The sequence below is a fragment of the Agelaius tricolor genome, unplaced genomic scaffold (genome assembly GCF_023055355.1).
Source record: "Agelaius tricolor isolate 1412-34295 unplaced genomic scaffold, bAgeTri1.0.p SCAF_11, whole genome shotgun sequence".
Lineage (NCBI taxonomy): Eukaryota > Metazoa > Chordata > Aves > Passeriformes > Icteridae > Agelaius > Agelaius tricolor.
The window spans coordinates 25,350,506-25,364,952 of NW_027269271.1; the positions used below are offsets into that span (position 1 = coordinate 25,350,506).

Consider the following 14,447-nt stretch of genomic DNA (forward strand, 5'->3'; position numbering starts at 1 on the left):
TTGACTCATCCTTCAATGTACCTCTGTACCTCATTCTCTGTCTGTATGATTCTCTTTGTCCTCTCCATCGCCTCAAGTGTTACAGATAAGCCACTTCAGCAACATCTCTAGAAAGTGTTCAAAAGTCATTATTCATGTTTTTATAAAAATATCACCTTACACGGTTTCTTAGTCTTCCTCAAATACCCAATTTCTCTATTCTTAAGGTCAATTCAGAATGTCACACATTGCTCTGTAACTCAGTGACTTTCCCTGCTCTTTAGACAGAGAAAACTTGTGTTTAAAGAGACTAAATAGCTGACAAAATATATATTTGAAAGACTTATTGTCCAGATCCTTGTAACACATTTGCAAGTTAAGCAAATAAAGATGCTAAAGCAGGATGACTACACAAGTGGGAAGGGATCAGCCTACCTTCAATGGCTATTCGCCTCTTGGGCCAGTTTTTATTCTCTCTGGTTAAGAGCTCTTGTACCCGTATGCTGATGACATATTCCTCCAAAGCAAACTCCAGTGTGTAAAACTTCAAAAGTTCCAACCACAGTTGCCCCAGTGAAACTTGGTGAGGGGTTTTGAACGCTAAGAGAGACTGAAAAACATGGACACAAGTATTCAACTGCAATAAGAAATTAATATTCCCTTTTTTTTTGTCCTGATCCATCCAACATCAATGTTTAAAAATAAAAAAATAGGGATAAGAGATAGCAAATGGTTTTCAATTAAATAAAGTCAGGACTTACAATTCCATGTTTCTCTTTCGCATTGCTTTGGTTGTCCACTTCTGAGCTCGTTGTCTTCTTGCCACCACCTTTTTGTTGTTCGACTTTAGCTTTGCTTTCTGCTCCAACAGAGTTTTTTGCTGCACCATTTGTGGGTGGTTTGTACTCCCACCTTACAAATTCTTCATCTTCCACCCCTTTCAGCTGGTGGTCATCTGGCCTCTTTGAATCAAAGCCTTCAATCTAACAACAATTAAAGTGGCTCTGAAACAAGACTGTATATAATACATACAACCAACAGTTTTCAGCAAATGTAACACTGACTACTGTGGTACATTCATACCCCTCAAGATTAACAGATGTCAGAGACAGAAATTCAGAGGAATAAAGAAGAAAATAATTGCTTTCTCTCCAAAACACAGATGACACAATTATACAGCCTGCTACAAGTGCCTTTTAAAAAAGTCTTCAGAATCATCAAGCCTCATCTGCGGGAGCATGAAGTACCAATGCATTTCATTTATCATTTTCTTTGGCTATCAAATTCTGCATTTTTATGAGGTTGCAGAACACAGAAATAATGCCAACAACTTAATAATGAAGTACCAAATCACTTACCCAATTGCCCAAATAGGACGGTAAAATACGTGGTTTTCTTTGCTGAAGAAAAAATATCACCATTAAGGCAAAGGAATATGAGGGAATTCCACCTTCAGCCTGACAGTCAATGTGACAGAGCTGGAAGAGAAGAAATAATTACTTTTCTGATGTAACAACAGAATTTGAGTTTACAATCTATTACAAAAGGACAAATAAAGAAATGTGAGGAACATACTAGAGTGAAATACAAAATGCTGTATCTCAGAAACTGCAGTGGTCGTGCCATGTCATGTACAGGCAGAATACAAACTAGCAATTCATACATTAAGGAATAGCATTAAGAAATACTATCTTATCACATTTTGTTCTTTTCAGTTTCACCACATTTTGTGATTGTGGCACACATTTATGCTGCCATCCATCTAGAAGTTCAGTCAGCACTGAAATGTGCTGTTGTACAGTGGCATCTCACATATGGAGGTGGGGTGAAGCAGTGGCATGAAGTCCTTCCTACAAACATTCATGGTACATTACACAGTACAGTGTACACAGTGCTTAGAAAGAACTATTGAGATAACTCAATAACTTACTCTAGCCCAGTAGCGGAAAGCCAAAACCAAAGGAATCAGGACAGGCTCCAGTTTACCAAGTGCAGCCAGCAGGTCAGTTGTAAGGCAAGCCACGTCATTCCTAGCACTCACTTTGCATGTCAAACCACTGCAATCACAAAGCAGAACAGATAAAGGGTTATCACTTTGTGATACAGATGGTGCTTGGGGCAGGGGGAGCTGGGGCATCACACCCCCTGAAATAAAAACATCCATCAGTGTCTCCCTACGTAAGAACCTGATTTTTAACAAAAAGCTACAGAATATAATTGCATTTTCTCTACTATTAGTTTACTGACTGCATCTAGAACTTACAGAAGTTCACTACAGTGAAAAATACAAAACGGCATTAAGAATTTCCTCCTAAGTTCTGCCATTACTTAATTATGTTATCTTGCACAGTTCAATTAGCAAATATACTGTCTACATTCCAAACACTTAAACAAACTAATAAATTAATTAATACTCCAGACCTGCTGCACATTAAGAGTTACATTAAGGTAAACACACAAAACAGCTTCTCTAAAAACTTTCCTTTAGCTTCTCAGAACAACTATTTCTATTCTGTTACAAACACCAGAAAAGACAAGCCCACTCTTGTTGCATTTACTTCCCCAGAGTTTCAGTCCATACCTCTGGCCAGTCAAGAAATCATGTTTCATTTTGGAGGTTGTTACTTCTTAGGAATTTACTGAAACTGTCAGATGATGTGTCCTTTCTGGCAACATGTATCTTATAAAATGTTTTTAAAGCCTTGGCTTAAAACTGCTGGCAAAAATTTTAAATAACTGAAAACCACTCCACTTTTCCCCCAGTTAACTAAAAGGTAATGTCAGATCCCTACACCCAGTGAGTTCTGTGTAGCACAAAACCAAAAGTAGCTAGCTTTCTTTCTAGGTTACATTTCTGTGTATGAGCAATTCCCTTTTAATACAATGTTAGCTGAATGTTACAGTAATACTTCTGGTCAGGAGTGCAGGCAAGCACCTAGTATGAACAAGCATAGTAGCTCATGAAAAACTTTTTTCAGTCACAAATACCTTTTAACATCTTTGCAAAAGACAACAGGAACTTTGGCATGGAAATCCGACTCCACATCTGAGTAGACAGCTAAGCAATGAAGGAGAAAAAACACACTTTGTTTCAAAGTTTCTGACAGTTTTCCCAATTCTGTCTTTAAAATTATTATATTTATGTAACAGCTCAAATTAAGTGCTGCAGAGCTAAGCAGCACCAATATTTTCTGGTTACTTTTGAGGCTCACCACCCCTATGAGACAGCCAGGCTGTGCCCCTGACAGAACCAAGAGGCTACAAGTTTTAGAAGTCCTGAAACAGCTCTCACTCATGTGCATATGCAAGTGGAAAGCAGCTTTTGAGTTTACTGCCTAGAATCCATCATACAAAAAGTTAAAGCTTTTTGCTCTGGCATCTGACACTACTGCCCCAACTTCTGACAACCTGAACTGGAGCATTCTCTTGCTGCAGCTTCTCATCTCTCATTCACACAAGCACTGGTGCTCATAAAAATCACATTCATAAAAACAGCCCAGATACTTTGGCTGAAAACCCATCAATTTTTCTAAGTTTACAGAAAATTTAAGCATAAAAAGAACTAAGCAGCAGATGGAATGTTAAATAGAAATGAGATGCAACCAGAACTCACCACTGTTCTTCAAGATCTCAAGCACCTGGATCAGAACATCTGGTTGACTCATCTACAATGACAAAATTTGGGCAGGTTGCATTATTGAGACTAATATTTCATTTTACATTTTATTTCGAACTACTTGGGTTGCACAACTCTGTGTTCCTCAAAAAAGTGAAATAATTTGTCAGTATCAATGAAAAAGTTAACTGTGCCTATCTACACCATGAAAACAGATGCCAGCAAACCTCCCAGCCAGCCTTCCTTTAGCCTACAGCCCTAGTGAACACTTCTGTTCTAGTTCTGCATTAACAGGATAAATAAAAGCACTTGCCATAGATTCAGCAATTTCATTATCAATGAATACTACTAGAAATGGACAGCAAGATAATTTAATGTCAGGACTTTCCCAGGAGTTTTGAAAGGTTATCATCTTGAAACACCTTATCATTTTGAAACACAAGTGCAGCAGTTGAGTGTCTATCAAGAATGTGCTGCTAATATCACTAAACATGAGCCAACAATTTCATTACCTGAAGAATGTCACTTTTATCTCAAATTTTAAAAGTGTGGGGGGAATCAAAACCTACAAGAGTTTACAGTCTGAATGTTGAGTTCATGGAAGCACACTTAGCAAAGCCAACTATTTTCATACTGCTTCAGTGCTTACTCAAAAAAAACAGTAGAAAAAGCTTAGCATAAGGTTGTCCAAACAAAACAAGAAACATCACCGAAGAATTAAAGTTATCTAAAGAGCAATGAAAGCTTCCTCCACAGCACAGATGACACCAAATCAAAGATTATTAGATACTTTGTGCTCTCCTAACACCATGTGCCCCAAAAGAAGATGAAGGCAATGGAATAGAAATAAATGTGGATGGGCTTGATTTAAAAAGCAGTCTTAGTTAATACAAGATAATATCTACACACCTTAGGGGGGAATTTGATATCAATGTTAACATCGCTGGTCTTGAAAGCAAATCTAGTTAAGCAGGAGCCATACATCCTCAGGGAACAGTCTGGAGAGAGAGAAACAGAATTATTTAACAGTTAGTAAATAAATTTGTCTTTAGTGGATGATGCATACCTTGCTTCAGATACTGCACCTCACTGGCACTCCCAGATTAATGAACACTGTACCCCCTTCTCACTCTTGTGAAGGGCAGGCATTTCCATAACACAGGAAAACAAATAATTCAAGTACTGTAACCACCAAATGTCCAACATTTTCCAAGCTGTTTTAAAGATTTTTTGCAATAGTTCTGTTTGTTTTTAATATAAATTTAAATATGAAGTAACAATAACTGTCACCATCTCAGTGTAGGATTTTATATAACAGCTTTTGTTAACTACAGCTTGATTTCACTGCAGCTCTTAGCCAATTATAAAATTCTTTGATGCCTCACAGACTTCTGGATAAGGCACCAATCTGTTGATTCCATCAGCAAGTTCCAACACACAGTTCCTTACAAAATATGTATATAAACATAATTTCAATATAATCCAAGGCACAGAGTACAGCGTCCATTCACTGTTTTAATTAATGCAGTTACCTGCAAAGATGCAGAACAGATCTAAATTAACTAGGAAGAACCTACTCAGCAATAATATGAGAAATGCCATCCCATTCCATAAACAGTATCCCAATTCACAATGAAATTTTTGCAGATGAAAACTTTCCTGTAATAGAAATTAGGGTCTCCCATACTTAAATCAGCTGAAAAATGAAGAGTGCTCTCAATGCTTCTCAAATCCAACAGCCTCTCAAGCAGGGTTACCTAGAGCAGGTTGCCCAGACTGTATCCAGTTGGGTTTTGAAAATCTCCATGGATGGAGAGTCCACAACCTCTCCAGGCAACCTGTGCCAGTGTCCAACCACCCTCACTGCAAAGAAGGTTCTTCTTGTCTATCTTCCTTTATGTGTGTTCTGACCAAACTCAGTCAATCAGAAACATGAACAAAACTACTCTCAAAAGAGAAAATAGATCTTACACACACATAGCTTCAAGCCTATTTTCACTGCTTGCAGCCCTGTCAGAATGAAAATCTGTATGGTTAATAATAATAATTTGCAATTCCTTCCAATGGCTTATCATAGTAGTAAGAATTTTTGCATAGTTCTAATGTGAGCTCAAGAGAGAATCATGCCAGAAGATCAGATGTTTTCTACACAGTGCATGAATTAAATTTTTCTGAATTTACAACTTAGGAAAACACATTCACTAGAACATAGCTGGCTTTCAAAAGGAGAATAACAAACTGTCATTTACTATTACAGACTCCCCTTCCACTACTCCTACACCTCCACAGAAGCTCATCAGTCCAAACAAGTCAGCCAGACAAAGTAACAATAGTTTTCCTGAGCATTTATGTAAAAAATGTTATGTGGAAAAGCTTTGTCTTATGCTTCCCACTATCAGTGGAAAACTCCCTAGAGTGCCAGAGCAGAAGTTTGCACTAGGAGTCACTTACTAGAGAGCAAACAGATTAGCAAACCTCCACCCTACAAACCCTTATTCTATTCAGCACCTTATGTTTAAGGAGATACTTCATAGAGCATCTAAAACTAAAGCTGATCATCCTGCACATACCAAAATCTTTCTTACAGCTGTATTTTTATAGAGCAAAGGGAAAAAAAAAGGTATTTCTAAAACAAATGGATTGTACAGAACAACACCTGACTCCAACATAGATGAAATTAAAAATTTCCAACATTTTTTTGGCAATGAGATGAATATTTTCTTCTGTTCAGATGCACTGAACACCAAACCACTGTTAGCACAAAGTCAACACCACAGCAGCTCCAAAAATCTGATTACAAACTCCCAGTGCATTAACTATAGGAGCTGATGGGAAAATCAATGCAAAGAAGCAAATATCAAATATGATTGTTCTTGTTATCTTATCCCATCACTTAAAAAGGATCAATAAACACATCTGAAAGAAGGACAAATAAACACAATCATATTTTCCTCTTTTTGTATATTTGCTAATTCTTTAAAAATCCACTTCCAGGATGTATTAAAGTCTGTATATGTTAATGTTGTACACTATCAAGATAATTTAACCCCAAATGCACTCATTCACTATTAACGAAGGTATCAAAATTATATCTATAAAAATAACGCCAAGTTTTCACCTGAAGCAAATGGAGCATACTATGAATACCTGGTAAGGGCTGTTGAATAATTTTCTCCATCTCATTTACAATCTCTTGCCGAATTCTGAAGTCCTCATCCGAGATGCCTTGTTCGTTTGCTGCCTCGATGAGAGTGAAACTCAGAGCAGCCAACTGCGCAGGCGAGGGCGGCGGGAGCGCCCGCAGCTCGTTCTCTTCCTGCTTTTCCTGAAGAATTGGGGGATGATGTCACTAAAAACTGGTATTTTAAGAGGAAAGGCTATCTCTTACTGCTATATTGGAACATGCTGTTTGTGTCCTGACCAACACTTCCAAAGGCAGGAACTCTGCCTGGCCTAACTGGCAAATACGATATTGTGGTCCCAGGAATGAGAGCAGATGCTCAGTGTTTAAAACAGAAAATGTCATTTCACAGCTGGCAGCTGGAGAGGGAATCTTCTGTATTCCATTCCTGAACCACATTTTCTGAGAGTTCTGAAGCAGAATTCAACCAAGAAAATAAAAAGCTGTAATTGTACATCATAAAAGTAACTGAGCTGGAAAAGTCACATGGATTTTTTCAGAGTGGATTGTACTTGAAGGAAAGTTATCAGAGGCAGAAAAAGTATTCCTAGCTCCAAGGAAATTTTGTAAGTTGAGTCCCATTATGCTTAAACAGCTGGTTCCAGAAAGTACTGGATTTAGTGCACCCATCCAACAGCAAGAACACGTCAGATGCATCAAATCATTTGGGACTAAGTACAACAACCTCTTGTTCCATGAATTCATTAACTACATGAAAGACATGATTGAAATAAATAATAACTATAAAATAAATATGCTCTAAGAAAACACAGTACAGTATGAAAATGTTTCTTTAGTTCTAGGCTGCATCTCTCAACTCTTCTGTTCTCATCTGAACAAATTAAGTGTAAGAAAGAATATAAGCATTTTTAAAGTAGTATGGGGTTTTTTTTTATGTCACCACGTTAGGATTTTTCTTGAGTTGGGAAACCACAGTTGCTGCTGAGCTTATTGATTGTCATGTATCCCACAGAACTATAAACAGGAACATTTCATGCAGTAACATTTAAGACAGTTACATAGGTATCACCATGATGCTGCACAGAAAGCTATCTGGGGTAAGTGTTAAAAAGTGAAACTGCTCCCTGTCCTCCAGGATTCCATTCAGTGCTAAAGAAACCTCATTGCTCAATTCTCATCTTCATGCCCAGATGGAAAGCATGGTAAGGAAGCATTTATAGAGCAATCATAGGACTGGCTCATTTTTTTAAGCATGATGCAATTTAGGAGACAGCGAGAGAACCTTTACAAATAATCATTGACCATAATGTAAAAATGTTACTTTCTGAGATTTAATGGATTTATGGCATTTGGAGTCTTCCAGGTGATGACTTGCACACGTTTTAGAATTAGAGCATTAATGAAAAACAGAAGTATGGCAAGAAATCCATGGAAACATGTGAAAGTAATTTGACTGAATTTTGGAGAATGGTTATAGAAAGAGTAATTTTAACCATCTAAATGACAAAATCCAACATCCTGGGTAATCTGTAGCTCTTCATCAGCATTTACAAAAATGGGCTGGCAAGAAAATCTGTGCACCTTTTATTGGATTTCTTACATGTAACAGTTCTTCAGAGAACCATGGTATCTGACAAGGAAACTGGTTTTCTCTTTGTAAGCCTTAGAACTATTTTTCATATTAAGTACATTAATAAACCCAGGGTGATAATGAATGAACTGAATCCTTCCCTCCTGTAACTCTTCTAAACTTCAGAAGTCAGCCAAAGTAAAAATAAAAAAAAAAAAAAAAAAATCAACATCCCCAGCCCCACCTCCCATCCCTGGACGTCTTGCTACCAATGGCATTATTTTCAGAGAATAGAAAAACTGAATATATTTTTGTGTAATATTTATTTCTCAACTAAGTTACCTTGCATTCTCTTACTAAAAGCATGACGAACTGCTCACTGCTCAGAGCCACTAATTCAGAAGCAATGACCAAATCTGTCCTTTCCTCTCTGCCTGGACAAATCATCAAGCCCTTCCTCTTAAACAGAAAACAGAAATTTGTGGATCTCTGCTCAGCATACAAACTTTCACCTAAATGAACATGATCAAAGAAAACAAACCACACAACAAAAAAATTTTGATTTCAAAAAGAAAATAAAAAAAACAGAAGAGTATAAGAAAGAAAAAAGTAGCCATAATTTTGTTAACTTACCATTATATTTTTCTTATGACGTTTTTCCTTAATATGCTTGTGGGCTCCCTGGATATTTTCAATGTGGACTAAGCAGAGCTTGCATAGATACTGACAGTTGGTGTATTCTGGGGAGCGCTGAGGAAAAATTGCCATAGATTAAAACAAATATTTCTACCAGTAGTGCCTGAAAAACTCAATTCTTTGAAGAATAATAAACTGTATTTAACTATTATGTAACACTTTTAATGTAAAGGTGCTTTGCAAACATTAAGCAACCTTCAAAAAACAAACAAAAATGGATTTTTACCTGTATGACAAGAGGGGAGAGTGAGGGAAGGAAGTGAGATGACTTGAGAATCACATTTCTCAGTAAGTTTAGTGAGGTAAGATTAAGACTGAGGAGTTCATGCTTCTTAAGGCTGACCTAAAGACCAGTAAGCCATTCCCTTGTCAGGTGAAGCTTTTAATTACTGGCTAAACCTCAGCATCTCCCTGCCTATCCCTGATGAGGAAATGGCAGCAGCTCAGCTGTGTCCTGCTGTGCTGTTGTGTCACACGGTGCTGGCTCTGCCCTGCTAGAAAGGGTGTGGCCAGGCAGCCTGGGGGAACACAGCCACCTCCCAATCACTGTGCTCAGCCACGGTGGGATCCTCCAGCAAGGCCTGATGCTATTCCAACTCTGATGGATGCTCTGCAGTGCTCAGAGTTGGGATGGATGCTCTGCAGTGCTCAGAGTTGGGATGGATGCTCTGCAGTGCTCAGAGTGGGGATGGATGCTCTGCAGTGCTCAGAGCTGGGATGGATGCTCTGCAGTGCTCAGAGTGAGGATGGATGCTCTGCAGTGCTCAGAGTTGGGATGGATGCTCTGGAGTGCTCAGAGCTGGGATGGATGCTCTGGAGTGCTCAGAGTTGGGATGGATGCTCTGCAGTGCTCAGAGTGGGGATGGATGCTCTGCAGTGCTCAGAGTGGGGATGGATGCTCTGCAGTGCTCAGAGTGGGGATGGATGCTCTGCAGTGCTCAGAGTGGGGATGGATGCTCTGCAGTGCTCAGAGTGGGGATGGATGCTCTGGAGTGCTCAGAGCTGGGATGGATGCTCTGCAGTGCTCAGAGTGGGGATGGATGCTCTGCAGTGCTCAGAGTGGGGATGGATGCTCTGCAGTGCTCAGAGTGGGGATGGATGCTCTGCAGTGCTCAGAGCTGGGATGGATGCTCTGGAATGATCAGAGTTGGGATGGATGCTCTGCAGTGCTCAGAGCTGGGATGGATGCTCTGCAGTGCTCAGAGCTGGGATGGATGCTCTGCAATGCTCAGAGCTGGGATGGATGCTCTGCAGTGCTCAGAGCTGGAGACACTTGCAGAAGAAGAACCTTTTTGTACACAGAGCCTGGCAGAGATGGAGAACACAAACAGAGAGTGGCCCCCTGGGAGATCCCCAAGTGTGCAAGAAGCAGCCAAACATCCAGAGATGCTGGGGAAGAAGGAAACCTGTTTTCCCAGGGTCCACAAGGGGATACCATGGAGTTTATTCAGCCAGGAAACCATTAAGACCTGCTGGATTCAAAGGCAGAAAGGACTCTGCAAGAAGGGGGTGTTCCCAAATACTCCACTTTATCTGTCTCATCCTGCAATTTTACCTTCTTGCTCTAACAGATCACAGCTACAGAGATGAGAAACCTTTTGAAAAGCTCACTGCAGAGACAAAAGGGTTAAAAAAACCAAACAATTTAGATTTTCTCCAGATCTGTTAGACTTTTCCAATAACTGGGTGAGAAAAAAAAACTACTTTCACATTTTCGTCCTAATTCTAATACATCTATATTTACTAAACCCAAAAAGTCTACTGAAAACACCAGATGTTTAACCAGTGACACAACAATGAATGAACACCATTTTAAGACACTGAGGTGGATCACAGATCAGTTAAACAAATTTGACTTACCATATGGAGACCTAAACCACTGTTAAATTTGGGCAAGTTTTTCCACTTACCGAGCTTGACCTTTTGCTTTTGGAAAAAAAACCAGTCTGATACTCTCCAACTACAGAGTAAATTGAAATTTAAAATATTGCTTTAATTACCAATTTTTTAACCCTATTTTCTCTAAGACAGGTACCTAGTAAGATGAAATTAGACATCCATTTGGAAAGCAACCTGCAGACAGTTACACCTGGCGACATGGGAAGATTCAAGTATTTGATGCCTGATGACTGAAGTAGATAAAAAATATTTTACCGTTCTTTTATAATAAAGTGAATATCAGCAGTAAAAGTATTTCTGAAAAATTTTGTCCTTCTTTACAATATTGGTCTGCAGTATTATGCTAATAGATGTTGCCAGGAAGGCTGAATCATGTAATAACTTCTATTTTGCCTTTAGTGAAGACTTTTCAAATAATCTAATTATGCTTAACTCCAATGAAAAGGGCAAAAACTCAAAATAACAAGACAGAAAAGTTACAGACCATTACTTGTGTAAGATAGATGCACCCTTATAAGCCAGGTCTCATGAAATTTGTCCTTGGATACTCAAGGAGCTAATCTATAAAAGAGCCAGCTGTATTTTAAAGAACTCACAGAGAATGGGAGGGTTCCAGATCATCAGGAAAGAGAAACTTAAGAATATCTTAAAAGGGCTAAATAAGATGAACCAAGGAATTAGACACCAGTCAGAATTAGCATTCAGAAAAATACTGTAATCAATTTTTAATAAGCACATAGGGAAAAAACAGGTCAGAGGTGACAACCTGATCTGCTGCAAACAATTGCACTAACGCAATCTTAGGGTTGCTTTTTTAAAGATCAGTCATAGCTCTTGAAGAAGCAGCAGCAGACGTTGTATTTGAATTTTACAGTCTTTGTCACTTGTCATAGTATCAGTCTCAAAAGGAGACCATAAACACTACCTAAATAAAGAACAGTAAGGTGGGAGCAGAACTGCTGAGAGAACTGTCCTCAGAGCACTCCTACCTAGAAGCATGTGCCAAGTATTCTTCAGCAGGGGTCCCTGTGGGGGCAGAAATATCCACAGTTTTGTTGAAGAGGTAGGAAATGCAACAGAAAGTGTGCTGACTAAAAATGTAAAAGATATTGACTTGGAAGAGGATACAGAAAATGTAACATGACAAAAATTCAGATATCAAAAAAGTTAAAGAAATTTAATGAATAACCTCCAACTAAATAATATCACAGCAAAGTATCATTCCTTAGGTATTATCAACTGCAAACATACAGGGCTGGGAACACCTCATGGACCAATTCTTAAGGAAAGGCCATGGGAATCATTGCTGGTCCAACTTTAAGCCAATATCCAACTGCTGCTGAAAAAGCAGAGATCCTAAATGAAAATGCCATATTTCAGAGAGATGAAGTCAGCCTTCCTCTTTATATGTAAGACTTCAGCTGAAATTGCATGTCCAACACCACTTACACAACGGGTGTTGAGAGAAAAGCAAGAAGAATGAACCAGGAACTAAAAACCCTCAAGAACAATGAACAAAGAGAGCCTAAAGAAGGTTTGACTGCAGGAATGGGAATGATTTTCCTATGTGCAGAATGTTATGAAAAAGAAGTAATAAACTTTTAGCTAATTTTCCTAGGACAACATAGGAGAGATTAAAATGCTTCCATAAGATTAACAAAATCTTCTGGGTTACCTACACTGACTTCAACATTTGTGTCACTAGAGATAATATTAAGAACAATTTAGGTGAACATTTTTAAGCAGTCATCTCCAATATAGCAACTGAGACTGGTGAGAGACACTAAAGAAAGCTCAAGGTTCTTTTTAGTCCTGCATTCTCAGTTCCCAGAGAACCAGACTTAAATCTTATAAGATAAAATCTTATTTAAATACTGGAATTGTAAACCTTCAGATCTAGAAAATTTAAAAAAATACTTTTCTGCAAAGGCTACATGTGCCACAAAATGAACACAAAGTTTCTAATCCATATAATCTGCCAGGATGAACAACTAGCCAACTACTGGAGACAGTAGCTTAGATCAGAAAGTGACTCATTACTAAGAAGAAAGAAACATTGGCAGCAGGCTGTAGTAGAAACACCACCCAACCAGAAATATGGTGATGATAATGAAAGAGGACACACATTTTCTTTTTTATCTGATAAATAACCCAACCTACTTTTTCAAGTCGGGAGATATAATCTCTTTCCAGACGTTCTTCAGCTTGTTTCAATCCTAGTTGCTGTTCAACTGTCAGATTAGATTCATCAATAACACCAGTGTTTTCTAAATAATCCGCTTCCAATGTATGTTCTTTTGTTGATTCAGAATTCTTTATTTTACCTAAAGCAAGAAACAGTTACTTTCTTAAGAGTCATTCAAGGAGAGAAAAAGTGAAAATTAGAGTACAGAGCAGCTAAGAACAAACACAAATTAGAGCTACATTCCAGTTTTTTATCCAAACACTGCCCAAGATCACCTTAAACATTAAAACTGTTCCAGTAAGTTAACCAGTATTTTAAAAGTACTTCAGAGACTAATCTGCTACTAAGAGTGCTGTCAAAACCACAAAATAAAAAGGTAGATTAATTCTGTGTTTCAGTCAAATTCCCAGTCTCCTCAATTGTTCACAGCAAGAAAGGGTTTTGCTGTCCGGAACAGAGTAAACAAGATCCCCATGCCCTACTGTAAAAGAAACAAATATTAGGCATAAAATTCTTGTACACAACACATTTTGTAAGCAGGTAAGCCAGAGAACCGCCTCAAAGACGTTCACCCAAATGACCCTACAGAGGCAGGCAGCAGGCAATGCCAGCCCTGAGCCTGGAAGCTGCTGGAGTCACCCCTGAACGCTCCGTGACACCTCTCGCCCACAGGCAGCAGCAGCCACTGAGCTCTGCAACGCTGCTGCTCCCAAAAACTCAGCCCAGTGCCACGGGGCCAGTTCCTCCACATGCCTGTGCATTGGTCACAGGCCACTCATCTCTGCAAACATCCACAGCAAATGATTCCAGTCGCTTTTACATAAGCAAGGGTGAGGGTTATTTGTGCTCTGTCTTTTCTTCTCCTTTTTCTTTCCTTTCAAATGAGATCAGTGCCCCCAGACTAGCAAGGAATCAAAGCTGAGTAAGTTTTCAAGTCCTGGTTTCTCAGTGACAGATGGTCCCCACAGTATATAATGGGGGTCTACAAAGAGCTGACTGATCACAGGATGCTGCCACTTGAACTTGTTTTTCCTGTTAAACACTATTAAGACAGCTAAAAAACCACACACTTTGTTATTTTCCTTGTATTTCCATACAAGCAACTGCTGTAGCTGTGGGAAATACTTCAAACAGAAGGTCTACACTGGCTGGCATCTTAAAACAGCATTTTCATTAAAGAAAAAAAGTATTCTAAAGAAGTGTGACAAATTCTGAGCTATGGAATTAGCCTGGTGAGACAAAGCTTGATCAATATATTTAATTTTGACATTGAAAACCATGTGTAAGAAATGTACACTCACAAGGGTAACCACTGATGGATGATAGGTATTCCAGAGCTCCCTAATTCAAAAAGCCACCT

The 14,447-nt window shown here is 38.7% G+C and overlaps 1 protein-coding gene across 3 annotated transcripts in view; it reads right to left on the reverse strand.

The window, feature by feature from the left end:
• The window catches only part of TUT4 (terminal uridylyl transferase 4), a 45,243-nt gene that overhangs the window by 21,142 nt on the left and 9,654 nt on the right, over positions 1 to 14,447 (reverse strand). For all 3 annotated transcript variants that reach the window (XM_071436736.1, XM_071436734.1, XM_071436735.1), the window contains exons 3-12: positions 13,063 to 13,226; positions 8,941 to 9,057; positions 6,743 to 6,920; positions 4,505 to 4,593; positions 3,593 to 3,644; positions 2,968 to 3,037; positions 1,910 to 2,036; positions 1,338 to 1,457; positions 741 to 962; positions 415 to 589 (exon numbers count right to left, since the gene is read on the reverse strand). In XM_071436736.1, coding sequence (XP_071292837.1) covers positions 415 to 589; positions 741 to 962; positions 1,338 to 1,457; positions 1,910 to 2,036; positions 2,968 to 3,037; positions 3,593 to 3,644; positions 4,505 to 4,593; positions 6,743 to 6,920; positions 8,941 to 9,057; positions 13,063 to 13,226 — 1,314 coding nt within the window. The remainder of the gene's footprint in view (positions 1 to 414; positions 590 to 740; positions 963 to 1,337; positions 1,458 to 1,909; positions 2,037 to 2,967; positions 3,038 to 3,592; positions 3,645 to 4,504; positions 4,594 to 6,742; positions 6,921 to 8,940; positions 9,058 to 13,062; positions 13,227 to 14,447) is intronic.